The sequence below is a fragment of the Mobula birostris genome, chromosome 19 (genome assembly GCF_030028105.1).
Source record: "Mobula birostris isolate sMobBir1 chromosome 19, sMobBir1.hap1, whole genome shotgun sequence".
NCBI lineage: Eukaryota > Metazoa > Chordata > Chondrichthyes > Myliobatiformes > Myliobatidae > Mobula > Mobula birostris.
In genome coordinates, this window is record NC_092388.1 from 69,442,232 (window position 1) to 69,468,100 (window position 25,869).

The 25,869-nt window shown below is 41.4% G+C and overlaps 1 protein-coding gene across 8 annotated transcripts in view; it reads left to right on the top strand.

Annotated features, from left to right (window-relative positions):
* Positions 1-25,869, top strand: part of ulk4 (unc-51 like kinase 4) — a 702,256-nt gene that overhangs the window by 267,262 nt on the left and 409,125 nt on the right. For 7 of the 8 annotated variants that reach the window (XM_072283788.1, XM_072283790.1, XM_072283793.1 and 4 more), the window contains 4 exons: positions 209-370; positions 7,804-7,986; positions 16,945-17,160; positions 20,447-20,574. In XM_072283788.1, the coding sequence (XP_072139889.1) occupies positions 209-370; positions 7,804-7,986; positions 16,945-17,160; positions 20,447-20,574 (689 nt within the window). The remainder of the gene's footprint in view (positions 1-208; positions 371-7,803; positions 7,987-16,944; positions 17,161-20,446; positions 20,575-25,869) is intronic. The other variant, XM_072283794.1, reaches the window with a different exon arrangement.

Consider the following 25,869-nt stretch of genomic DNA (forward strand, 5'->3'; position numbering starts at 1 on the left):
AAAGTAATGAGGTTGCATGTGTGCTTGCAGAAGAGTTACACCAGCCATCTGAACCAATGGGGCTATGCATTCTGAAAGATATGCATGTGTTTGGTGTACAACTCAGAAGTTACAGTTTGAACAAAATATGTATGTTGTCTATTGGTGGCAATTGCTACTGTTTCAAGTTTACCACAGTTGTTAAATGATTCATTTTTTCCTCTTTTAGGGAGATCCTATTACTAATCATTTAGCGGCAAAGATTGTGGAGAATGTTTGCACCACAAATTCATTGCCAGTCCAAGGATTTATTACTGGAGAGTTTGGTCAATTGCTTTGGTACCTGTTTACACATTCCACGGTGGACTCTTTACGAGTGACAGCCATTTCGGTAAGCTTTCCGTGCCCATAATTTCTTACAGCACATCTGTTAAAATAAGTCTTATGAAATAAATTTCAGCTGTTTCAAATGACGTTCAATTTTAATCTTGGGGCATGAATCTTCTGTTAACACCGTGGTTATTAATTCTTTGTTCTCCCTTTTTCTTCCAAAACCTTTCCAGGAAAGAGAGGGCCAGGTACTCTATTCCTGTATTATTGGCAGTGTTACTTTTGCTATTTGACAATAGACAAGAAAGAAGATGCGGCTTAATATCTTCGTCCTGTTGTTTCCTCTCCACCTCCCTTCTATCCATACCAGTGAAGTTAGCAGACTTCACTGGAACAGGAAAAAAGACAGCTGCTGGTGGGCTGAAAATAGAAACAATGCTGGGAACACTCAGCAGGTTCAGCAGCCTTTGTGGAAAGAGAAACAGATTAACATTCTCCAGATGTGCCTGACCCACTGAGCTTTTGTAGCACTTTTCATTTTAATTTTAGCCATTATGTTCTCCGGCACCATTATATCTTGTAATATCTTGGCAGGGTGGGGATTCCATCTGCAAGGCTGGTGCTGCACTTAAGTGCTACAGCACACTGCACTCTCATTCTGTGTGGTATACCATCTTCTATGATGAAACTACATCTAATTTAACAACTCGGTGTCAAAGAATACCATAATGTGTGAGTAGTTGTCTGTCTCTTTTTACCAAGCCAATTTGTTATCTCACCACAGATCCCATGCATTCTCCCTCTGGGCCAGCCTACCATGTAGGACCTTGTCAAGGGCCTTGCTAAAGTTCATGTAGACAGTGTCCACTACTCTGCCCTTATCATCCTCTTGGTCACTTTAAAGAACTGAATCAAATTTGGGAGGCATGACATCTCATACACAAAGCCATGTTGACTATCCCTAAACAACAGGAATTCAGCAGATGCTGGAAATTCAAGCAACACACATCAAAGTTGCTGGTGAACGCAGCAGGCCAGGCAGCATCTCTAGGAAGAGGTACAGTCGACGTTTCAGGCCGAGACCCTTTGTCAGGACTAACTGAAGGAAGAGTTAGTCAGAGATTTGAAAGTGGGAGGGGGAGGGGGAGGGGGAGATCCAAAATGATAGGAGAAGACAGGAGGGGGAGGGATGGAGCCAAGAGCTGGACAGGTGATTGGCAAAAGGGATATGAGAGGATCATGGGACAGAAGGTCCGGGGAGCAACAGGAATTCTGCAGATGCTGGAAATTCAAGCAACACACATCAAAGTCGCTGGTGAACGCAGCAGGCCAGGCAGCATCTCAACAACGACTGTTTGATGACTGCATTGGCGCTGCTTCCTGCATGCATGCTGAGCTCAGCTCGTTGACTTTATTAACTTTGCCTCCAACTTTCACCCTGCCCTCAAGTTTACCTGGTCCATTTCTGGCACCTCCCTCCCCTTTCTAGATCTTTCTATCTCTGTCTCTGGAGACAGCTTATCCACTGATGACTACTATAAGCCTACAAACTCTCACAGCTATCTGGACTATTCCTCTTCTCACCCTGTCTCTTGCAAAAATGCCATCCCCTTCTTGCAATTCCTCCGTCTCCGCCGCATCTGCTCTCAGGATGAGGCTTTTCATTCCAGGACGAGGGAGATGTCCTCCTTTTTTAAAGAAAGGGGCTTCCCTTCCTCCACTATCAACTCTGCTCTCAAACGCATCTCCGCCATTTCACGCACATCTGCTCTCACTCCATCCTCCCGCCACCCCACTAGGAATAAGGTTCCCCTGGTCCTCACCTAGCACCCCACCAGCCTCTGGGTCCAACATATTATTCTCCGTAACTTCTGCCACCTCCAACGGGATCCCACCACTAAGCACATCTTTCCCTCCCCACCCACCTGCTTTCTGCAGGGATCGCTCCCTATGCGACTCCCTTGTCCATTCGTCCCCCCCATCCCTCCCCACTGATCTCCCTCTTGGCACTTATCCTTGTAAGCGGAACAAGTGCTACACATGCCCTTACACTTCCTCCTTTACCACCATTTAGGGCCCCAGACAGTCCTTCCAGGTGAGGCAACACTTCACCTGTGAGTCAGCTGGGGTGATATACTGCGTCCGGTGCTCCTGATGTGGCCTTCTATATATTGGCGAGACCCGACACAGACTGGGAGACCGCTTTGCTGAACACCTACCCTCTGTCCGCCAGAGAAAGCAGGATCTCCCAGTGGCCACACATTTTAATTCCACATCCCATTCCCATTCTGATATGTCTATCCATGGCCTCCTCTACTGTAAAGATAAAGCCACACTCAGGTTGGAGGAATAACACCTTATATGCCGTCTGGGTAGCCTCCAACCTGATGGCATGAACATCGACTTCTCTAACTTCCGCTAATGCCCCACCTCCCCCTCGTACCCCATCCGTTATTTATTTTTATACACACATTCTTTTTCTCACTCTCTCTCCTTTTTCTCCCTCTGTCCCTCTGAGTATACCCCTTGCCCATCCTCTGGGTTCCCCCCCCCCGTCTTTCTCCCCGGACCTCCTGTCCCATGATCCTCTCGTATCCCTTTTTGCCTTTCACCTGTCCAGCTCTTGGCTCCATCCCTCCCCCTCCTGTCTTCTCCTATCATTTTGGATCTCCCCCTCCACCTCCAACTTTCAAATCCCTTACTCACTCTTCCTTCAGTTAGTCCTGATGAAGGGTCTCGGCCTGAAACGTCGACTGCACCTCTTCCTACAGATGCTGCTTGGCCTGCTGCGTTCACCAGCAACTTTGATGTGTGTTGACTATCCCTAATCAATTCTGATATTTCCATGTGCAGATAAGTTCCATCCCTTCCACTCACTTTACCACCACGGATATAGGGCTCACTGGCGTGTTGTTCCTAGCCTTGTCTTGTCCTTACAGCCCTTTTCAGAAATCCTCCAGACTTCTGCTACCTCACTGGCAGATAACAAAGATACAACAGTCTCAGAAATGTCTTCCTTTCCTTCCCAGAGTGTCTGTGGAAACACCTGCTTCATGCACCTTCATGTTCTTCGGGACTGCGGACACCTTTTTTCTATTGTTGACAGGTTATTCTTCCCTTCACTGAACTCACTAATTTCCATGCCCTTCTCCATGCTAAATACAGATGAAAAGTATTAATTTAAGATCTCACCCATCTCCACACACAGATGCTTAAGGGGATTTAGCAAATCTCTCTTCCCCCTAGTTACCTCTAGGCTCTTAATATACCTACAGAATCTTTCAGGATTCCCATTTACCTTATTTTGCCCCGGTTTTCTTGTTAAGTGTATTCATAGAACATGAATGTTAAACCCTGCCTCCCATATAACCCCCCACCTTAAATTCCTCCATGTACCTGTATAGTAGTCTCTTAAATTTCACGAGTTGTGGCCCAAGTTTCTAACTAGAATCAGTTGCGTGCACTTGTGTGGCTGCTAAACACTACCATGCTTTGAGTGAACTGTTTTTAAATAGTGCCCAGATGTGTGCATTTCTGTTCAAAAAAGAATGATTTCTGTCACTGATAGTTGGTGAAAAATAAACTGTATGACAATTCAGAACTATTTTGCTCACTGCAGTTTCAAGCATTTAGGCTTGGAGATGCCAGAACTGGCCATGAGTGAAAATAAAATGATTTCACTACTTCAACAAGTTAGTAATTACAGTACAAAGAATTTGAAGATTTCGACAATTATCTTGATTGTCAACACTGGTGAACCTCAGGGGTGTGCGCTTAGCCCACTGCTCTACTCTCTCTATACCCATGACTGTGTGGCTACGCATAGCTCAAATACCATCTATAAATTTGCTGACGATACAACCATTGTTGGTAAAATCTCGGCTGGTGACGAGAGGGTGTACAGGAGTGAGATATGCCACCTAGTGGAGTGGTGCTACAGCAACAACCTGGCACTCAACATCAGTAAGATAAGAGAGCTGATTGTGAACTTCAGGAAGGGTAAGATGAAGGAACACACAGCAATCCTCATAGAGGGATCAGAAGTGGAGAGAGTGAGCAGCTTCAAGTTCCTGGGTGTCAAGATCTCTGAGGATCTAACCTGGTCCCAACATATCGATGCAGCTATAAAGAAGGCAAGACAGCGACTATACTTCATTAGGAGTTTGAAGAGATTTGGCATGCCAACAAATACACTCAAAAACTTCTTAGAAGTACTGTGGAGAGCATTCTGGTATGGCGGGAGGGGGGGTGCTACTGCACAGGACCAAAAGAAGCTACAGAGGGTTGTAAAGTTAGTCAGCTTCATCTTTGGTACCAGCCTACAAAGTACCCAGGACATCTTCAAGGAGCGGTGTCTCAGAAAGGCAGCATCCATTATTAAGGACCTCCAGCACCCAAGGCATGCCCTTTTCTCACTGTTACCATCAGGTAGAAGGTACAGAAGCCTGAAGGCACACACTCAGCGATTCAGGAACAACTTCTTCCCATCTGCCATCTGATTCCCAAATGGACATTGAACCCATTAAGACACTACTTCACTTTTTTAATATATGTTATTTCTGGGGGTTTTTTGCACGATTTTTAATCCATTCAATATACCTGTACTGTAATTGATTTATTTAATGTTGTTGTTATTATTTTATTTTATTTTTTTCCTCTTCTGTATCTTCTATATTATGTATTGCATTGAACTGCTGCTGCTAAGTTAACAAATTTCCCGAAGCATGCCAGTGATAATAAAGCTGATTCTGATTCTGTTAGAATGAAAATGGAGATTCAGAAGATGCAATCATCAGGAGTACTGTGAGAAGGGAGTCCATTATCTACATCAGGTGTCCACGTAGTTCCAACAACATTGACTCGAGGGACTCACGATTTCAGCTGCCTATACCTGACATATGCCTCGTTGTTCTGACCAGAGCCTCAATATCACTCACCAGGCAGGGCTCCCTAATCCTGCCAGCCCTGCCTTTGCACAGGGACATATTGATTCTGAACTCTCCCTATTTGCTGGATGTCCTTCTGCCTTGCCCAATCAATGTTTGCAAGTTATTGTCTAGTGCCATCAAAATTTGCTTTGGCTCAATTTGGAATTTGTGGAGCAGCGCTACCTTCTGCTGCCTTGAAGCTAATAGAATTCTGATCATTGGTCCCAAAGTTCTTCCCCACTGACATATAGCCACTTACCTTGCCTCATTTCTTAATCTTCATGGTGCATAGAAAAAAAAACTGATCTGGATACACATAACAAATTCTGTCCTATCTAATTCCTTAACACAATGGCAGTCCCAGTCTATATTAGGGAAATTAAAATCACTTACTATTGCACTCCTATTATTCCTACCTACACTTTTCTTGGATTTCCCTACGTATTTGCATCTCTAATGCCCATTAACTATTGGGGCCCCTTGTGTATTTTTTTATTTCTAAATTCACTTTCTTTATTTCTAAATTCTATCCAAATGGCCTCTCTGGGTTATTCCACCTGACCTCCCCACCAGGATATCCTCTCTGAGTATTGCTGAAATATTCTTCCTAGTTAACAGTACAACTCTCTGTTCTTTTTTACCTCTTTCATGCTGGAATATTGTATCCTGAAACATTGAGATGCCACGTTTCTGTCATGGTTCTAATATTGTAATCTCTCCACAGTGGCATTTACGTACAAAATGATGGAAGAGCTCATAGGGTCGGGCAACATTTATGAAGGGAAATGGGCAGTTGATGTTCAGGATTGATTCCCTTCACTGGGTCTGTAAAGAAAGAGGAGGTCACCAGAATGAGAAGGTTGAGGAAAGGGATGGAGCAAGAGCTGGTGGGTGAGAGGTGGATCCAAGGGGATAATAGGGTTTTGGAGGGGAGAGAGTGGGATTGTTATAAGAATCTGGGAAGTGATAGATATACATGACAAAGAGCTAGAGAAGATGAGAGGGGACATCACCTACATATTCCTCCCTCTAGTTCCTCTCCTCACCTATTTCCCTTTACTCAAAATTCAAGGTACATTTATTATCAACGTATATACAACCATGAGATTCGTCTCCTTACAGACAACCTCTAAACAAAGAAACCCAGTAGAACCCATTAAAACAAGAGAAGACTGTCAAACACCCAATGTACAAAAAAAATCATGCAAACAATAAAAGTAGACAAATGACATTCAGAACTGAAGTTCACAAAAGTGAGTCCACAGCCATGAAGCCAGTCATCACCGCAGCCGATCCAGGAGCCTGTTAGTTGTAGGCCACACCCTCAGTTCAATGCAGAGAGGAATAAAACTCGCAGAGCAGCCAGCTGAACACTGGCTCGCCCCTTGCCTCCAGCCCGACACACTGGACTTTTCAATCTAGCCCAGTGTTTAAATCGTCCAAACAGTGGGTCGTTCCCTGATCTCGGACCTGGGCTCTGCCACTTTGATATTCTCTCGAGCCCGGAGCCCACCATCCTGATTCATCTTGTTTCTGAATTTGGCCCAGGGCTTAAATCATTCAAACCTCAGCTTGTTTCTCGCTCTTGGGGCTAGGCCCAGCCGCCTCGGGTGTGTCTCACCTCTGTTCTGCTGCTTCGAATCACCTCCAAGTCTGCGCCGGCAGGCAAACATTGGCTAATTCCCCACTCTTGGGCCTGGGCCCACTGCATCAATTCAGCCTGTACAGACCACACCACAACCATCCTGCACCTTCGAGACTTCAGTTCGCACCTCAAAAAATGCCTGGTCGTACAGGAGGTTCGAAAGCTGTACTCCGAAAGGGAAGTTACAGGCTATTTATTGCAATGATCATTTTTGACAAAAAGTGTGATTAATAAAGAAATTAATAGTTAGTTTTGCTGCTAGCAAATTACCACTGTGCTTCTGATGCTTGAATCGGAAGTCCATGATTCACTGTCTTCTCCTGTCAGATTCACCGTCTTCCATCTATCTTCTCCCAGTTTTTTACATCATTCCCACTCCTTCCCCCCTTCACCCGCCTGTCATTACCCTCCACATCTGAATCCACCTATCTGAATATCAACGGCCAGCTCTCACTCCACTCCTTCTCCCCAACTTTTTACACTGGCTATCCATTCCTGATGAGGGAACTCAACCAAAACATTGACTGTCCATTTCCCTCAATAGATGGTGCCTGACCCCGTGAGTTTCCCCAGCATCTTGTGTGTCGTTCCAGCTTTCCAACCATCTAGAGTCTGTGTCTTTCCATAATGGCTATAATATTGTGATAAAAGGGGAAAGAAAAAAAAAACAACGCAGTAAAATTTATTTAAATAAAACAGTACTAAAGATGCTTACAATCTCAGTTGTTCACCTGGTCTTAGCATTTAATTAATTTCTTATAAAGCAGTTACGGTCAAAAGATGACCATTCCATATAGATCAGCTGTTTTAAAGTTGAACTGAACCACATGGTATCACATCATTTAGACTGGAAGTTTTTGAGTCTATATATTTGGTGTATAATCAGACTGAACCTGTGCAACATTTCTCTGCTCCCTGCAGGCTCTGTGCAGAATTACTCGCCATTCTGCTAGTGCTTTTCAAAGTGTCATTGAGAAGGTTGGCCTCACGGCAGTGCTGAACTCTCTGCAGGCAGGAGTGAGCCGTGTCCAACAGTATATATTGACTATGTTTATTGCGATGCTGTCATCTGGTGTGCACTTACAAAGACTGGTACAGGAAAAGGTATGGCATAAGATTACTTTCATTTAGTTAATATTTACTGTTCCTTCGTATGTGTTTGCAAACTGTCATCAGATGTAATTTTCATACATTCATTCACAAGCTGTAAATATTGCTTCCAAAACCATAGTTATCCATCTCTAATTTCCCCGGGGAAGATGATGGTGAGTTGTAGCCTTGAGTCATTCAGTAGTTCATAGCTTTTCACTACCAGGGAACAGGAAATATTTTAATTTCTTTATATTTTAGTTTGCTCATTATCAGTAAAGTCGGAAGTTGGAGCTGTAGTTGATTTCATAGCTTGTATAATTGTACTGAGGAACCAAGTTCTAACTATTATCTGTGCAACAGGGTGTTTAGGATATATTGCACAGGGAGATTTACATTATTGTTATCCTTTCAACCACGTATTGACTCTTTCCTCACTTCATTTCAGCAGAGGTGAAAGGTTTCGCGTCGGCTTACATTTCTGTTTAATCTCCAAACCTCATACCAATGGTGTTATGATGTTCTCTCATCTCTTAACAGAAGTTCTGTTAGCATTTTTATCTCAGCACATACTGCAAGCACTTCTTTGTCCATATATTAAGAAATCACAGGGATATTCACCCATTAATCTTACTTCGACTATGCTCATGGAGAAAGTTAATTGAAAGTCATCCAAGCTTTCAGCTTTGGCCTGCAGTTTTGTGAGATACTGCATTCACAGTAATCATCCAGCTAACTTTTAAGGATGAGGAGGATTCTTCCTTCTAGCTCATTTTCAGGTAGTGACCTCCAAACTATTCTGTTAAATTCTTATGTCTATAACCTTGTCAATGTTTCTAATTATTCACCGATTCTTGAGACTTCGGCAAAAACATGTCCCGCTAAGGAAAGTGCTAATTCCGTTGAAAATGAATAACATTTTCTTATTTAAAATAATCAGGGTTGATCATCTGAGGGTCTTTTGCACAAATGCAACATTTTTTCATATGTTTGTTTTTAATTTTATAAATTATATGATTATATAATAGCCCAGTACCCACAAAATCAGTTGTCCTCAGACAAGAGATTATCATTTCAATTTGATAAAAAGTGTGAAAAAAAATCATTTAAAATGTATAATATGTATGCCAGATGAAAGAGTAGAGTGAAAAACCTCTTTAAAACTAAAAACAGTGTATTTTCAACAATATTTACTCTTATTTTGGGGTTATTCAAAATGCGTCCCAAGTTTTTGTCAGCACCATCAGATATTTATAAAAAAGCAATAAAATCAGGCAACCACATGGTCAACTATATTCCTGAGGACCCCCTTTCCACCCTCCACATCTGCTAAATGCAACAAGGTCAAACAAGCTCCTGTAAGTTTGCTATTTTTTTCAATAATTTTTACGTATTTATTGATGTTGCTACTGTCACAACCATGACATGTCTCTTCTGTATAGAAAGAATTATTTTAAATTATGACATAAATTTATGCATTTTATTGATGTTGCTACTGTCACAACCATGACACTGTCTCTTCTGTATAGAAAGAATTATTTTAAATTATGACATAAATTTATGCATTTTAAGTAGAGGCCAGAGGCAGGTAGCAACAGAGGGAAAACAAGATTGCTCCTGTATACAACTCATGCATGTCATGTAAAAAAGTGTGTTTTGTCACCACTGTCAGACGTCAACACCGTCGGGTTTTCTGTCTGACGGTGGTGACAAAAACATCCAATTCATCCTCAATGGAGGCTTGAATATAATTTATGATCACAATAAACAGTAATATGGCTCGTAATGTTTCATTAATCTCTTTATTTATAATATACATAATTTCCCCATTATTTCTTCCACACATAGGCCTACAATATTTCCTTACTAAAGGACTAAAACCGTAAATGAATTTAGTTGCACGATTTCATAATCATTTTATAAAATTTCATCAAATTAAACATAATTAAATTCATAGTAATTTTGCACAATTTCATAGTAATTCCATTAAATTCTGACCTTCCTTTTATGTAATTTAGGAAGTTATGGCTAGGCAGCAGCTATCAGTGGAGGAGCGAAGGGGAAGAAACAGGGAATACCAAAAAAAGCGGAGAGAGAAAATATATAGTGAGCCAGAGTTAAAGGAGGAATGCCTGAGAAAGGAAATGCAAAGATGGAAGAAGAGAGTAGAGGATGGGAAGATAAAAACTATCAGTGATTTGAATGAAAGGGAAAAGAGAGTAAGAGAAAGGCGTGGAAACATAGACAGCAAGAGTCAAGAGAGCGTAAGAGAAAGGGCCCAGAACGCCCAGAAACTCCCCCAGATAGTCCATTAGACCAGACTATTCAGGAGCCAGATAGCAGTAGGCAGTCTACAGCAGGGGAAAGGGAAAAAAAGAAGACAAGAGCAAGATACTTGAGGGAGATGAAAGCTTTGAAAAATAAATTTCAAGAGATAATAAAAGATAGGAACAAACTGAAAAAGCGTTGGCAACGAGAGCAAACTAGAAATACGACAGATATATCTGCTGGTGTCATTAATTGTGGAGATTGGCTTGTAGTCATTTATGACCAAAATTGGTGGTTAGCAAAGGCTGTCACTGCGGATGCTAATCATCAAGTGGAGTTTTCCACCCTCATGGGCCCAACACGTGCTTCCATCCAAAACCAGATGGAAAGGATATGTGCTTCGTACCCGTTGAAGATATTCTGGTCAGATTGGTGGAGCCATCATCACCGGGTCATGCAAGCAGGACGAGGGAAATCTACTACCTATCTGCTGAAGTCATGGACCTTATAGAGGAGGAGCTTATTAATCGTCTACTTCCTGATAAAGCTGACTGAACTTTTTTGAAGATTTTCAAGCCCAGAAATGGATAGAATTTTTTTTTTAGTCCCTGGTGTGTTTTCTGATGTTTATGCTTAAACATTGCAGTTGTACTGTAGGTTTTATTTTGCTGTTTACCGTTGTTGTTAGTATTTACGGAAGGATAAAATGTACATGACAAATTGTTATTTGTTGTACCAAATTGTTAAATAAAGTTGTTAAGCAAGGAAGCATTGACTTGAGTGGTGAAAAGGTTAGAACTGTTTGTTGTAATTAGGCCACTGCCACCACCGTCAGATGGAACTTTCTTTATTTTAAATTAATATGCTTACAATCTGTTCCTCCAAAACAGTTGATTTATTAAAATAATTGTCTCTTTAAAATTAAAAATGTGTTTTTATGTCCAAAATTGTTATTGTGTATATTTAATGCTAATGATAAAAGTTGCTTGATGTAAGTTTTTAAAGGAACACACGTGAAATAGTATAAAAAATTATCAAAAGTGAATATTCAATATCTAACAGCATATATGTGTACCTATGGTGTAGGCACAATGATTTAAAAGCTCTAAATCTATATAAGACTAAATAAATAGGAATGATTAGCTTTTTATTCTGTCTGACTGTGTTGACAAAAACTAAGGAATGATGGGAAAAACACATTTTATGAATAAATTACAAAATAAGGAGGTTTCACTGAAATATTGCTTGATTGCTGAGACCTTGTTCTATAAACATATAAGTTTAGATTTCTTAACATTTAAAATTTTTTCTTTTCAAAATTAAAACCTGTTTTATCCAAATTCTCAAGAATCAGTCTATTAATCTCAGTCCTGAGGTTCTTTCTAATCACCTTGTCTGTTCTCACTTTGTAGAAAGTAATATTCATTGCTCTGTTCCTAAGCAAGCTCATTCCACAAGGCCATGCCAGTCTCTATTCCCTTCCTCATGCTTGAAGAGTTGATAAGATCATTTGGCCAATCTTATCTTCCTTCACGTGTTCTTTGAGGACGTGACCAGGCATATAGATGAGGGTAGTGCAGTGGATGTGATCTATATAGATTTTAGTAAGGCATTTGACAAGGTTCCACACGGTAGGCTTATTCAGAAAGTCAGAAGGCATGGGATCCAGGGAAGTTTGGCCAGGTGGATTCAGAATTGGCTTGCCTGCAGAAGACAGAGGGTGGTGGTGGATAAAATGTACATGACAAATTGTTATTTGTTGTACCAAATTGTTAAATAAAGTTGTTAAGTAAGGAAGCATTGACTTGAGTGGTGAAAAGGTTAGAACTGTTTGTTGTACATCCAGATTGGAGGATTGTGACTAGTGGTGTCCCACAAGGATCTGTTCTGGGACCTCTACTTTTCATGATTTTTATTAACGACCTGGATGTGGGGGTAGAAGGGTGGGTTGGCAAGTTTGCAGACGACACAAAGGTTGGTGGTGTTGTAGATAGTGTAGAGGATTGTCAAAGATTGCAGAGAGACATTGATAGGATGCAGGAGTGGACTGAGAAGTTCAACCCAGAGAAGTGTGAGGTGGTACACTTTGGAAGGACAAACTCCAAGGCAGAGTACAAAGTAAATGGCAGGATATTTGGTAGTGTGGAGGAGCAGAGGGATCTGGAGGTACATGTCCACAGATCCCTGAAAGTTGCCTCACAGGTAGATAGGGTAGTTAAGAAAGCTTATGGGGTGTTAGCTTTCATACGTCCAGGGATAGAGCTTAAGAGTCGCGATGTAATGATGCAGCTCTATAAAACTCTGGTTAGGCCACACTTGGAGTACTGTGTCCAGTTCTGGTCACCTCACTATAGGAAGGATGTGGAAGCATTGAAAAGGGTACAGAGGAGATTTACCAGGATGCTGCCTGGTTTAGAGAGTATGCATTATGATCAGAGATTAAGGGAGCTAGGGCTTTACTCTTTGGAGAGAAGGAGGATGAGAAGAGACATGATAGAGTTGTGCAAGATAATAAGAGGAATAGATAGAGTGGATAACCAGCGCCTCTTCCCCAGGGCACCACTGCTCAATACAAGAGGGCGTGGCTTTAAGGTAAGGGGTGGGAAGTTCAAGGGGGATATTAGAGGAAGGTTTTTTACTCAGAGAGTGGTTGGTGCGTAGAATGCACTGCCTGAGTCAGTGGTGGAAGCAGATACACTAATGAAGTTTAAGAGACTACTAGAGTGGTAGATGGAGGAATTTAAGGTGGGGGCTTATATGGGAGGCAGGGTTTGAGGGTCGGCACAACATTGTGGGCCGAAGGGCCTGTACTGTGCTGTACTATTCTATGTTCTATATTCAGCATCAGTGTGATATTTCACTGCCAAGGGTTTTACTCTGTTGCAGAAAGACCATAATGCCAACTTAAAAAGAGTGATTGCATGATGACTTTAATATATTGTGCAGCTTCCAAGCTACCATGCGCTTGGTTTTTGTTTTAAGATATTTCTGCATGATTTTGTCTGCCACAAATGAAGAAGTTATTTTTATCAGAGCCACTTTTCTCACCAAACTACATATAGGAGAATCAATTTGTTATTATATCTAATCAAGCTTGAGGTATCAAGATGCATTGCTGTTATTAAATATGTAACAGGACCACATACGTGTCTACTGTATAAGCTGATTACCAAGAATTCGGGAAACTTTTATTCCCTCTTCAAGTAGAACCATGGGATCTTTTGTATCCTGTTGAACTGACAGCCTTCAGGATAATGCCTCATCAAGAGGATAGAACTTTAGATAACTTGTTGATTTTGATGTCCACTTGATACTGTGGGACATATTCATTTGAGTCCAGTGCTAGTTCATGATGTGCTGTGTACAATGAGGAGTGTCTCCTTCAAAACTTTCATCTCTAAGCAATGTATGCAAATTGTTCAGTATGTAACCATGTCCAGATCTGCACTTTTCAGCTGAAGCATTACTATATTGAAATGCAGGAGAGCATTAAAGCCGGAAGAAACCAAGTACAGTGGTAGAAAAGTCTTCAGTTGTAGTGGAGATCCTAGATCATTGCTTGGTGGGGATGGGGGGGCAGGATGGTCAAACCTCACCACTGTTGCAGTTATAAAAAGCTGCTTGACTATGGGAAGTTGCCAGAGCTGACATTCAGCAACGATTTTTCCTTCTTGTTTGCTGGAGGAATGCAAAGAATGCTATTTAGAGACAAGCAATCTGTGCAGCGACAGCACAATAGTGCAGTGATTGGGGAAAATACTTAAATAGTGAAAGAAGGGAATTCTTAAAATAGAAATTATGAAGGGCAATAAATATGACTAGCAGACAAGATTAAAGAAAATGCCAAAGCAGTTTAAAAGGGCATGAGAGCACCCAGGGAAAGCGTGGGCTGCATTAGCATTCAAAATAGCAGCCTGTGTGTGGCAGCAGAGGGCATAGGTAACGTCTGAAATGAATTCTTCTCTGTGTGCATCAGTGGAATTCTGGCTTTCATTACCTGGGGCATTAGATGTAAGAGCAGGGACAACTTTATAAAACTTGGGTTAGATCACAACTGGAGTCTCATGTATAGTTCTGGTTAGTACAATGTATATTTCTTCAAGGCGTTACCTCAGTTGAGTTACGCTGAAGTGAATTGGCTCAGTTTGTCCTCCTTGGAATGGGTGAACCTGATGAGGGAGCTAACAGAGGTACGTAAAATTAGGAGGAGCATAGATGTGGTAGCTAGTAGGAAGATTTTCACCACTGCAGAGACAATTAAATCCAGTTTAGGGAAGGGGTAAAAGATACAGAGGGGCTGTGAGGGACAAGGTTTTCTCATCAGGAGTGGATGGTGGAGACAGGTCATCTCTCAAAATTTAAGAAGGATCTAGGCAGCACTTGAATGGACAAGGTGCACAAGGCTGTAGATCAACTGGCATGGACATGGTGCACTGAATGTTTTCTGTGCTCTCTGCCTCTGAGTGAAAGCATCACTCAACAGCTGAGCCACTCTGAAACAGATGCACTTGAGTTTGTATCAGAAACCTTGGTATCCATTCCCCCAAACAGAATGGTGAATCTTTTAAAATGCTGCTGTTTCAAATATAAGTCCCTATTTTTGCCCAGCATAATACATACTGGTGAAAACGGATCATATGGGGCTGTCATTTACGTTATCTTGAATGTTAAAAAGTGATTATTAAGAGTCACCCTATCTGTCACTGTACTCACGGAGCTACATTATTTCCTACAGATTAACTCCTATGCTTCACCATGATAACAAGTAAATTATCTAAAATAGATGTTGCTGTTGTAGTGCATATTGTGGAGACGCACAATTTTAACATCAGTGAAACTGACCTGAGAATTCTTAACTGCATCACTTAGCCAGAGAAAGTGGTTTTAAAAAACACACCATTGGTTCCCAAAATGTAAATAAAAAAGAGCTGGCCTGATACAGTAATTCAGTAAGGCTCTCTGTTATACACTAGGTTTAGAGAAAAGTTTCTCCCAAAACTGGGTCACAAGATGGAAAAAATAAAAGTACTCAAAAAAAAAATTAATGAAATTACACCATAGGCTAGAAGGGAGGAAATAACTGAGAGTTCATCTGAAATAATGAAGTATGATATGAGTCAGCTGCACCTTTTTTCATTCCCTGTCACGCACTGTTGAACTTGAACATAGGGTTGCCAACTGTCCTGTATTTGCCGGGACATCCTGTAGATTGGACTAAATTGGTTTGTCCCAAACGGGACCGCCCTTCTCCCGGTAGAGCGTTCCTATGAAACCTTTTGTGCCGAAATGGCGTAAAGCGAAGAAGCAATTACCATTAATTATATGGGAAAAATTTTTAAGCGTTCCCAGACCCAAAAAATAACCTACCAAATCATACCAAGTAACACATAAAACCTAAAATAAATAACACTAACATATAGTAAAAGCAGGAATGATATGATAAATACACAGCCTATATAAAGTAGAAATAATGTATGTACAGTATAGTCGGGAAGATGAAGGCAAAACCGATTCATGGGGAAAAACTAGCACGTGCACGCATGCGCACATCACATGTGCACGGCAGGCATGTGCACACAAGTGCCCGTGCAAGGCTTCATGGTCATGGTAGGCTTTCCTGGGGTAAAGTGTCCCGAGATTTGACTGCTACTTTTGTGCCTTATTTGGGAGTGAGGAAGTTGGCAACCCTAACTGTAGAAGACATGTTGAGGTGAGTTTAACCCTACTTGAACACCCTCCCCACCCCCTGGTTGGCCAGTCCGCAAGAATAATGTCAATATTAAACCGGTCTGCGGTGCTAAAAAGGTTGGGGACCCCTGCCCTGAGTAGTCCCCTTGGAGTAGTGCATGAACAGAAGCGGATTTGGAACAAAAATGCAGCACTTAGTGCATTTCGTGTCGTCATGTTTATTGTCATTTAACTATATACTTGTATATAACATAACAGTATAATGTATATGGAAATGAGACAACATTTCTTCGAATCAGTTTGTAAAGCACAGTAACACACATAAAACACATAGCACCTGATAACTTATGAACTTATGAAGTAAGGATAAAATCTACAGATGAATCACACATAAATAACGAACTAAAGTGCATTCATATTAAATATTGTAAGGTCTTGAACAGACTAACCAGTGACACCTTGAATACAATGATGCAAAGTGTTCAGAACCTCATGGCCTGGGGGAAGAAACTGTTCCTCATCCTGCATGTCCTTGTTTTTATGCATCATAGCCTCCTTCCTGATGGTAGGAAGTCAAAGAGGATGCTGGATGGATGGGTGGGATCCTTAATAATACTAAGGGCTCTGCATGCGCAGTGCTCCTGTTAAATGTCCCTGATAGATGGTAGGCCCTATGATGGTCCCAGCTGTTCTCACAGTCCTTTGTAGGGACTTCTGGTCTGATTCTTGATCGCCCCCATACCTGATGGAGATGCAACTTGTCGGGATGCTCTCAGTGGTGCTCCTGTAAATGCAGTTAAGATGGGAGGAGGAGCCTTGCTTGCCTCAGTCTTAGGAAATGGAGGCACTGCTGTGTCTTCTTGTTTAGGGAGGTGATATTATGGGATGAAGTGAGGTCATCCGTAATGTGAATTCCCGGGAACTCTCTATGGAAGAGCCATGTATTTACAGAGGGGGATGGTTTCTCTGCACCTTTCTGAAGTCCACAATGATTTTCTTTTCCTTCTCCTCATTCAGGCTTCGATTGTTCTTCTCACATCAATCCACCATACGCTCCACTTCCCCTCTATATCCGTCTCATCATCGTTTTTGATAAGGCCAACTATTATTGTGCAAACCACAGACTTGATGTCACAGTTTGAGGTGGATCCTGAAACACAGTCGTGCGTCAGTAGAGTGAACAACAGTAGGCTGAGCACACAGTATTGGAGAGCGCCAGTGCTCAGTGTAATGGTACCAGAGACGTTGCTGCCCACACAGACTGACTGACTGTAGACTTACTGTTGGAAGCCCGGTATCCAATTACAGAGGAGGTGTTGAGGCACAGCGAGGACAGTTTCCCCACCAGTTTCTGGGGTATGATGGTGCTGAATACTGAACTGAAGTCTATTAACAGCAGTCTGGCATATGAGACCCCATTTTCCAGGTGGGACAGGACAGAGTGGAGGGCAGAGGCTATTGCATTGTCAGTGGATCGATTTGAGCAATAAGAAAACTGGAAATGGTATAATTAGCCAGGAGAAAGGTTTTAATGTGCTCCATAACAAGCTTCAAAGCATTTCATAATGGTTGATGTTAATGCCACTGACGATGGTCATTTAGGCAGGTTACTGTCGCCTTCTTTGGCACTGGAGTGATGGTTTCCACCTTGAAAACCGAGGGGACAATGGATTGTTCCAGAATATCTCTTCCAGGGGGTAGGTGTACTTTTCTTGCCAGCACTTTATTCTGCACATCTAACCAGGCATAGAAGGCATTCAGCCTCTTAGAGAGTGAAGCATTCTGGTCACTGACGTACAGGGTAGATTTGTAGTCTGTAATCCTCTGAATTCCCTGCCACATGTGCCTCATGTCTCTGGTATTGCAGAAGTGGCTGTAAATTTTCTGAGAATGCTCCCATTTCGCCTTCCTGAAGGTGCGAGTATTTGGTGTTTTAACATCACCATTGTTTCTTATTGACCTGCTCAGCATTGAGTACAACACAGTCTTTGCAATTATTTCCTCAAGAGGATGGAGATCTCAGTTTTTAACATATTCTAGACTGAGATCAAGGCATAGATAAGGTGATTGGTCATAGTCTTTTTCCCGGTATAGGGGAGCGTAAAACTGTAGGGCATAGGTTTACGGTGAAAAGGGAAAGATATAAAGGGGACCTAAGGGGAAACCTTTTCATGCAGAGCATAGTGATATATGGAACAAACTGCTGGAAAAAGTAGTAGAGGTGGGTACTATTAGATTTAAAAGATATTTGGACAGGTTTATGAATAGGAAAGATTTAGAGAGATATGGGCAAATGCAGGTAAATAGGATTAGCTCAAGTAGGCAACTTGATTGGCATGGACAAGTTGTGCCTGTTTCCATGGTATATAAATTGCTCTAGATCTGTCCCTTTATGCAAATAGGAAAAATGTGTAGGTAGTCCATCTCTTATAAGCACTTCTGCTGATTATATTTATGAAGGCACTTGTTTTCTTCAAAGAATGCTTGAAGCTACATGGTTAAGCACAGCTCCAATGCCTTCTTCAAGTTTGCTGATGACACCACTGATGTAGACCAAATCAAAGGTGGTGATAAATCATCATATAGGAGGGAGATTGAAAATCTGGCTGAGTGGTGCCATAACAACAACTCAATGTCAGCAAGAGCAGGGAACTGATTATTAACTTCAGGAGGAGGAAACCAGAGGTTCATGAGCCAGTCCTCATCGGAGGGTCAGAGGTGGAGAGAGTTAGAGACATTAAGTTCTTTGGTGTTATTATTTTGGAGGGGCTGGCCTGGCCCCAGTACGGAAGTGCAATTATAAAGAAAGCACAGCGATGCGTCTACTTCCGTACGGGTTTGTGACGACTCGGCATGATATCTAAATCTTTGACAAACTTCTGTAGCTGTGTGGTGGAGAGTATATTGACTGGCTGTATCACAACCTGGTATGGAAACACCAATGAGTTGAACAGAAAATTCTACAAAAAGAGGTACGCATCTATAGAAAGTGGTGTTGCAGAAAAGCAGCATCCATCATCAGGGAACCCACCCGCCAGCTCGTGCTCGTACTCACTGCTGCCATCAGGAAGAAGGAACAGGAGTCTCAGGACTCTCACCACCAGGTTCAGGAACAGTTATTGTCCCTCAGCCATTAGGCTCCTGAACCAAAGGAGATAACTTCAGTTAAGTTCACTTGCCCCATCATTGAAATGTTTACATAACCTATGGAATCACTTTCAAGGACTCTTCATCTCATGTTCTTGATATCAAAGGTATCAAAGGTACATTTAATGTCAGAGAAATGTATACAATATACATCCTGAAATAATTTTTCTTCACAAACAGTGCCCCAAAGAATGAATGACAGTTAAATGTTAGAACCCCGAAGATCCCTCCCCCTCCCCACCAGCAAAAAAAAGCATCAGTGCCCCCCCAAGCACTCAAGCGTGCAGCAAAGCATCAGCAAAGTCACAGACTTGCCGTACCCCAAAGACTACTCGTTCACCCAGTAATTCGACATACCACAGGCTCTCTCTCCCTAATGAGGGAAAAAGAGGTGTCTCTGTGCGAGAGAGGAAACATAAGAACTCGCTGATTTACGATGTTAGAAGTCTGTTGCATTGCTTCTTCCGAGCTCTGTGCCCAAAGAACTCGGGGCTCTGGGTACAGAGCCAGCAGCCAGCTTGCTGCTTTCGATCTTCTGTCTCCCACCACATGCCAGTTTCCTACAGTGGCACTGACCTCGAGTCCGCCCGTCTCCAGAACCTCGAAATCCCAGAACCCCTGAAGGTGCGCTACTCTTCTAGGCCATATCCTTGGCATATCGAATAGCAGCCAGTCATGAGACCCCCAAGAGCGGGTCCCATTCCCACAAAGAACTGAATTCAGCATGTAACTCCAGGACAGGGTTTTCAAAAGAACCCTGAAAGGGAAAATTAGAGATATTAAAGATGGGACTGGAGCTGTTTCCAAAGATGCAAACAAAGGAGTCGCCATTAGGCGCTTTTGTTCTCCTAAGCTCCTCCTCCAATATTTATTGCTTATTGAGTTATTTATTATTATTATTTCTTTCTTTATGTATTTGCACCATTGGTTGTCTTTTGCACACTGGTTAAACGCCCAGGTTGGTGCGGTCTTTCATTGAGTTTATTGAAAACAAATCGGTGGGTTGTATATGGCAGTGGTCCCCAAGGAAACGATATGATTTGGCGATATGAAACGATATGAGTCAGCTGCACCTTTCCTCATTCCCTGTCATGCACTGTTGAACTTGAACACCACCCCCCACCCCCCACCCCCCTGTCAGCCGATCCGCAAGAATATTGTCAATATCAAACCAGTCCGCGATGCGCAATAGGTTGGGGACCCCTGGATATGGTGACATGTATGTACTTCAATAATTTATTTTGAAATTTGAACTTTGAATATACTGTCAAAGGTTCATATTTTCATTTGTATAAGCATTATTGTTGTTAAGGAACTGTACACATTGAGACTGATCCAACTTTATCTCACTAGAATTGTTCCTTTTCTGCAGGATTTTGTCACAAAGGTTGTCCGCTTATTGGAAAGTCCTTTAACAGTAATCCGTGCAAAAGCTTTTCTTGTCTTACTAGAAGTTTTGCGGAATAACAAGGAAATGCTTTTGTTTTGTTGCCAATCCAGGTAAGGGGAGCAGCGATACAAATGAAAATTGGAATTAAGATCTAAACTGTTTTAAATACTCACCAGGTCCAGCAATATCTGTGCTGAGAACAGTTAGAGCTTTAGTCTAATGACCTTTCTGAATATTTCCAGCTTGATTAGTAATATGAAATAACAACAGGAAATACTGAAAATACTCAGACAGCATCAATAGAGAGAGAAATAGGATTAACAATTCAGGTCCATAGTTCATCAACTCTGATGGTTGTTAATTAATCTGAAACATTAACCCAATTTCTCTTTCTACAGATGGTGCCTGAGTGTTTTCAGCATTTTTCTGTTTTTATTTTAGAGTTTCAGCACCCAAAGTTTATTTTTGTTGAGCATTTCTACGTATATTGCTTTAGTATAAATAACCACTGGTTTGATTCAACTGCTAATTATGATGTGGAAGATATTTTTCCACAAATTGTGATTATGTCTATATTTTGAATGTACTCTGAGTATCTGTTTAGCTGCAGTTGAATTAATTATATCATTTTTATGTACATAAAATATTATTCATGATTCTTTTAAATTTTATGCAAGAAATGTGTTTATTGTGAAATCAAGATGGGGTTTCAATGCCTGAATTCCAGTCAACCTGAAGGAAATAATTTATAAATTTGTTTCATTCGAGTAATTGCACATTAATGATGGAGAGCATTAACAGGATAACATGGGGTTTTCAATCTTCCATTGCTTGCTTTGTAAATGTGGAACTTCCATATATAACCAAGAATAAAAATAGAAAAATACCAAGTTTGTGGGGTGGGGTTAGCAATTGAATAGCACCAGAGTGTAGGGAAATGAGGGGCATGCTGTTTTCTTGAAGCCAGGGAAACACTCCTGTTCATTCTGCTATTGTCTGTTTTTGAAATAAGAACACTCAGAATCATGTGATATCTAGAAGCTTCTTTTGTATTCAGGGTTGGACTTAACACATGCCTTCAATGATTTGAACTCTGGAAAATGAAATGAAATGTATTGCTATTTTCCCTCACTTCCCTTTTAAAGTGCTCCCTGAACTCAAAATATCCAATTGCAGTAATCTCATTTAATATACAGTATATATATCTGGAATTCACATGCAGCTGCCTGAGATTACTGAGAATACTGGGCAAATTCAAATTAAGTGTTTTTAAATCATAAACAAGAGAAAATCTGCAAATGCTGGAAATTGGAGCAACACACACAAAATGTTGGAGGAACACAGCAGGCCAGGCAGCATCTATGGAAAAGAGTACCATCGATATTTCGGGCCGAACCCCATTGACAGGACTGGCCTGCTGAGTTCCTCCAGCACTTTTGTGTTGAGTGTTTGCATGTATACATTTATTTATATGTATACATTTGGGCAGTGTAGATGTAGGCTGATCAACAGCACCATCCTCCCAAGATTTGCTGTTCCATTTGGTGGCATCCATTTGATTTATTTTTGCTGTAATTTTTACATTAGTACTTTTTAACCTTAACAATGGTTTACATTGCCATTCGATATTTAAAAAAGGGGAAGGAGATGACAGGTCATTTGGAAGTTATTTGAAGACTTATACGTTGAATAATAGTGTGAATACTAGAGTGTGATGTATATTTTTTCCAGCAGCATTCTCCCCCCACTCCTCTCAGTCCCCATGGCTGAGAGTAAACATTTATCATTATTAAATAGATTTAACAATTTTATTGTAGGAAATAAAGCCGCCAATTTGAGATAGCATGAATATTCTTAGAGCTTAGAAATAATATCCTGTTCTTTTGAGAAGGTTTGAAAGGTGTTTCTGTACTCGTTTGAGAGAATAAGCAATATCTTAGTTGAACTTCTCATTTGAGAAGAGGCGCTGCAGACAATATAGTTGCCCTCAGCACTGCCCCGGAGCGTTAGCCAAGACTATCTCTGAAGTGGGAATTGAATTGCTTGACTAAGCTGCCATTTGGACAATGACCAATGTTGATAAATAACAATATCCTTGAATAGAAACGCAATGATAGTAGCTTCGAAATTGAATTTTTATTCAGTTTTGTTGTGTAGTACAGTTGCCCTTGGGCCCAGTTAGTGGTCACCATAGAAAATTGCAAAATAGGGATTTTAAAATTTATCATTGTGGTTACTCCCTTGAAGAAGCATTAAAACTTGACTTGCCCTTTGACATTTGATAGCTGTTGTCACATTTGTGCTGCTCACTGTGGGACTGTTCATTACAATCACTGGGACCCAGTTACTGGTGGGGGGGGGGAAGGAGTAATGGCTCAAGGTGTAGATATCATTTCCTTAAAAAAATAGTGGGCGAAGTACACCCAACCTAACAGGTGGCTGGAAGCCAGCATAGGCAGCTGCAGCATTGAGTCTCCAGATCAAAGCCTATGGGACCTGAAGATATTAGCACAGAGTTCATTGCTCTGGGCTGTTAGTTCTTAAATGATTAATTTATTGAACTGGGAGATTTACAAAATATAAAAGCATTGCCCCAGGGAGACAGTTCAAATTAACAGAATTCTCTACTTTCAGAATGATATATGATCAAACTTCATATTAATTATTCTTTGTAGGATTGTGAAAGTGGTATAGCTCTTCAGCATGGGAAAAGACCCTTTGACCCACCAAATCCATGCCAGTCATCAAGCACCCATTTACACTGGTTCTATACTAATTTCATTTTTTAAACTTCTCATTCATATCAGTTTTCCCCAGGTTCCCCTGCTCACCCATTTGCAAATTCCAATTAACCTGCCGGCCTACATGTGTTTGGGATGTGGGTGGAAACTGGAGTACCTGCAGGAAACCCATGCAGTCACAGAGAGAATGTGCAGACTACACACAAGTAGTACTAAAGTTCAGGATAGAACCTGCATTTTCATCCAGTTCTTAGTGGTTAATGGACAATATTAAGTAAAAGAAAAGCAATCACAGAGGGTACAATTCCATGCAAATACTATTTTCAATATTTTCTTGGTAAATCCCCACTTATACTGAAATTTTCTCACATTATTCTGATTGCACATCTTTACTAAATAGAGTGAAATAATAGAGCAGAGAAACAGACCCTTTGCTCCAACTGGTCCGTGCTGACCAAGATGCCGCATTCAAGCTTGCCCTTTTACCAGTGCTTGGCCCATACTTTATAAATCTTTCCAATCCATGCACCTATCCAAGTGTGTTTTAAAAGTTGTTATTGTACCTACTTCAACCTCTTCCTCGGCAACTCATTCTACATAGGTACCATCCTCTATGTAAAATGAAAGAAGTACCCCTCAAGTTCCTATTAAATATTTTGCCTCTCACCTTAAACTTACTTCTTGTTCTCGATTTCCCAAGCTTGGGCAAAAGGCTACCTATCTATGCCCATTATGGTTTTATGCATCTTTATAAGATCAAATGATTATTCATTAACTGCAATTGCAAAATGCAGGTGCTGCATTGACACTGACATATATCAAAAGAACATTATGAATAATGTTTAGCTCAAGTGCCACACTAATCTGCTGGGGCTTTTCTCTTACATTTTCTTTTTAGGTAATATTTGAAAATGAAGCAGATAACCTGTACATGTGTACGCTGAGTGACCACCTTATTCATTACTCGTGTACCCTTTGTCTGCACTCTCTCATACCTCTGCAGCCTGATACTTCTTCACAGGCAAGCCTTTTGGATGCCCAGTATTATATTATTTGACTACAGAGAATGAATGAAAACTTTTTTAAAATCTGCAGATGCTGGAAATCTAAAATAAAGACAGAAGATATAGTAAGAACTAAAATTAAATAGTTTTTCAGAAGAATGAAATCTGACCTTTTAGTCGTGTAACATCCTACAGTGCAGTTTACTCTTTCATCATAAATTGGCATCAAAAATACCTCCTGGTTTGCAAAAATATTGTATATATAATTACTACATGATTGTCTTTCTCTGCATTATGCCATAGGTCAGGACAAAACACATAAATTTTAAAAAACATGATTATTTCCAAATGTGAATATTCTCATTTTTTAAAATTGGAATTGGTTATTTATTGTCATATGTACCAAGGTACAGTGAAAAGCTTGTCTTGCATACTGTTAATGTAGATCAAATCATTACACAGTACATTGAGGTAGAACAAGGTAAAACAATAACAATGCAGAATAAAGTGTAAATGCTACCGAGAAACATGCAGTGCAGATAAATGATACAGCGCAAGATCATAACGAGGTAAGTTGTGATGCCAAAAATCCACCTTATCATACAAGAAGTCTGTTCAAGAGTCTGGTAACAGTGGGATAGAAATTGGCCTTGGGCTGGGTGGTACATGCTTTCAAGCTTTTGTATCTTCTGCTCGATGGGAGAGGGGAGCAGAGATAATTCCTGAGGTGGATATGGTTTTTGCTTTTGCTTTACTGAGGCAGTGGGAAGTCCATAGAGTCCATAGAGGGGAGCCTGGTTCTTGTGATGGCTGAGCTTTGTCCACAACTGTCTGCGGTTTCTTGCAGTCACATGCAGAGCAGTTGCCATACCAAGCTGCTGAGCACATTAATACTCACCGCCTCCTGCAGATGGACAGTTGAGAGCATTCTGACTTGCAGCGTCACACAGTGCAGTATGAAAATGCACTGTGGCAGATCTGAGGGTTAAACTTGCCCAACACATCATGGTACATGGTCAATCTTCTTGACGGACTTCCACTCAGCCTGCTCAATGCTTTATGGGAGCAAAGATACCCCGCAGCCCAGTCATTCCGACATTTCATGGCGGACTTAAGGAGTGTTTTTGATCTTACAGTCCGGGGTCAGGAGGCTGTCCTGCGCCAAGGCAGAGGAACTCAGCACCCAGCCCACAGAGGAGCTCATGCAAGTGAGGCGCATGTGCCTGTCTCAGGAGGAAAGAGAGCGGCGCCGGAGAACAGGTTCCTGCCTCTACTGTGGTGATCCAGGACACTTCCGGGCGGCATGTTCCAAGCGTCCGGTAAAAGAGAATACCCGTCAGCAGGGAGGGGAATCCTGATGGGTCGGTTTCCTCTTCAGTCAGCTTCCCCCAATTCTGTAATGCTCGCAGCTTCCTTGTCGTGGGGGTCTCAGACCATGAACTTCAGGCATTTATTGACTCTGGTGCAGCTGGGAATCTCATGGACATCTCTCTCGCTAACTCAGGAATTAAGAGAAAAGATTAACGTCAAGGTGCTGGACGGTCGACCTCTGGAACCGGCCACATCCACCTTTCTACGCAACCTTAGGTCCTGGAGCTCCCAAGTGGTTTGGGCAGAGGTCGCCCACAATAACCTCCAGTCATCCTGCACTGGTATGTCT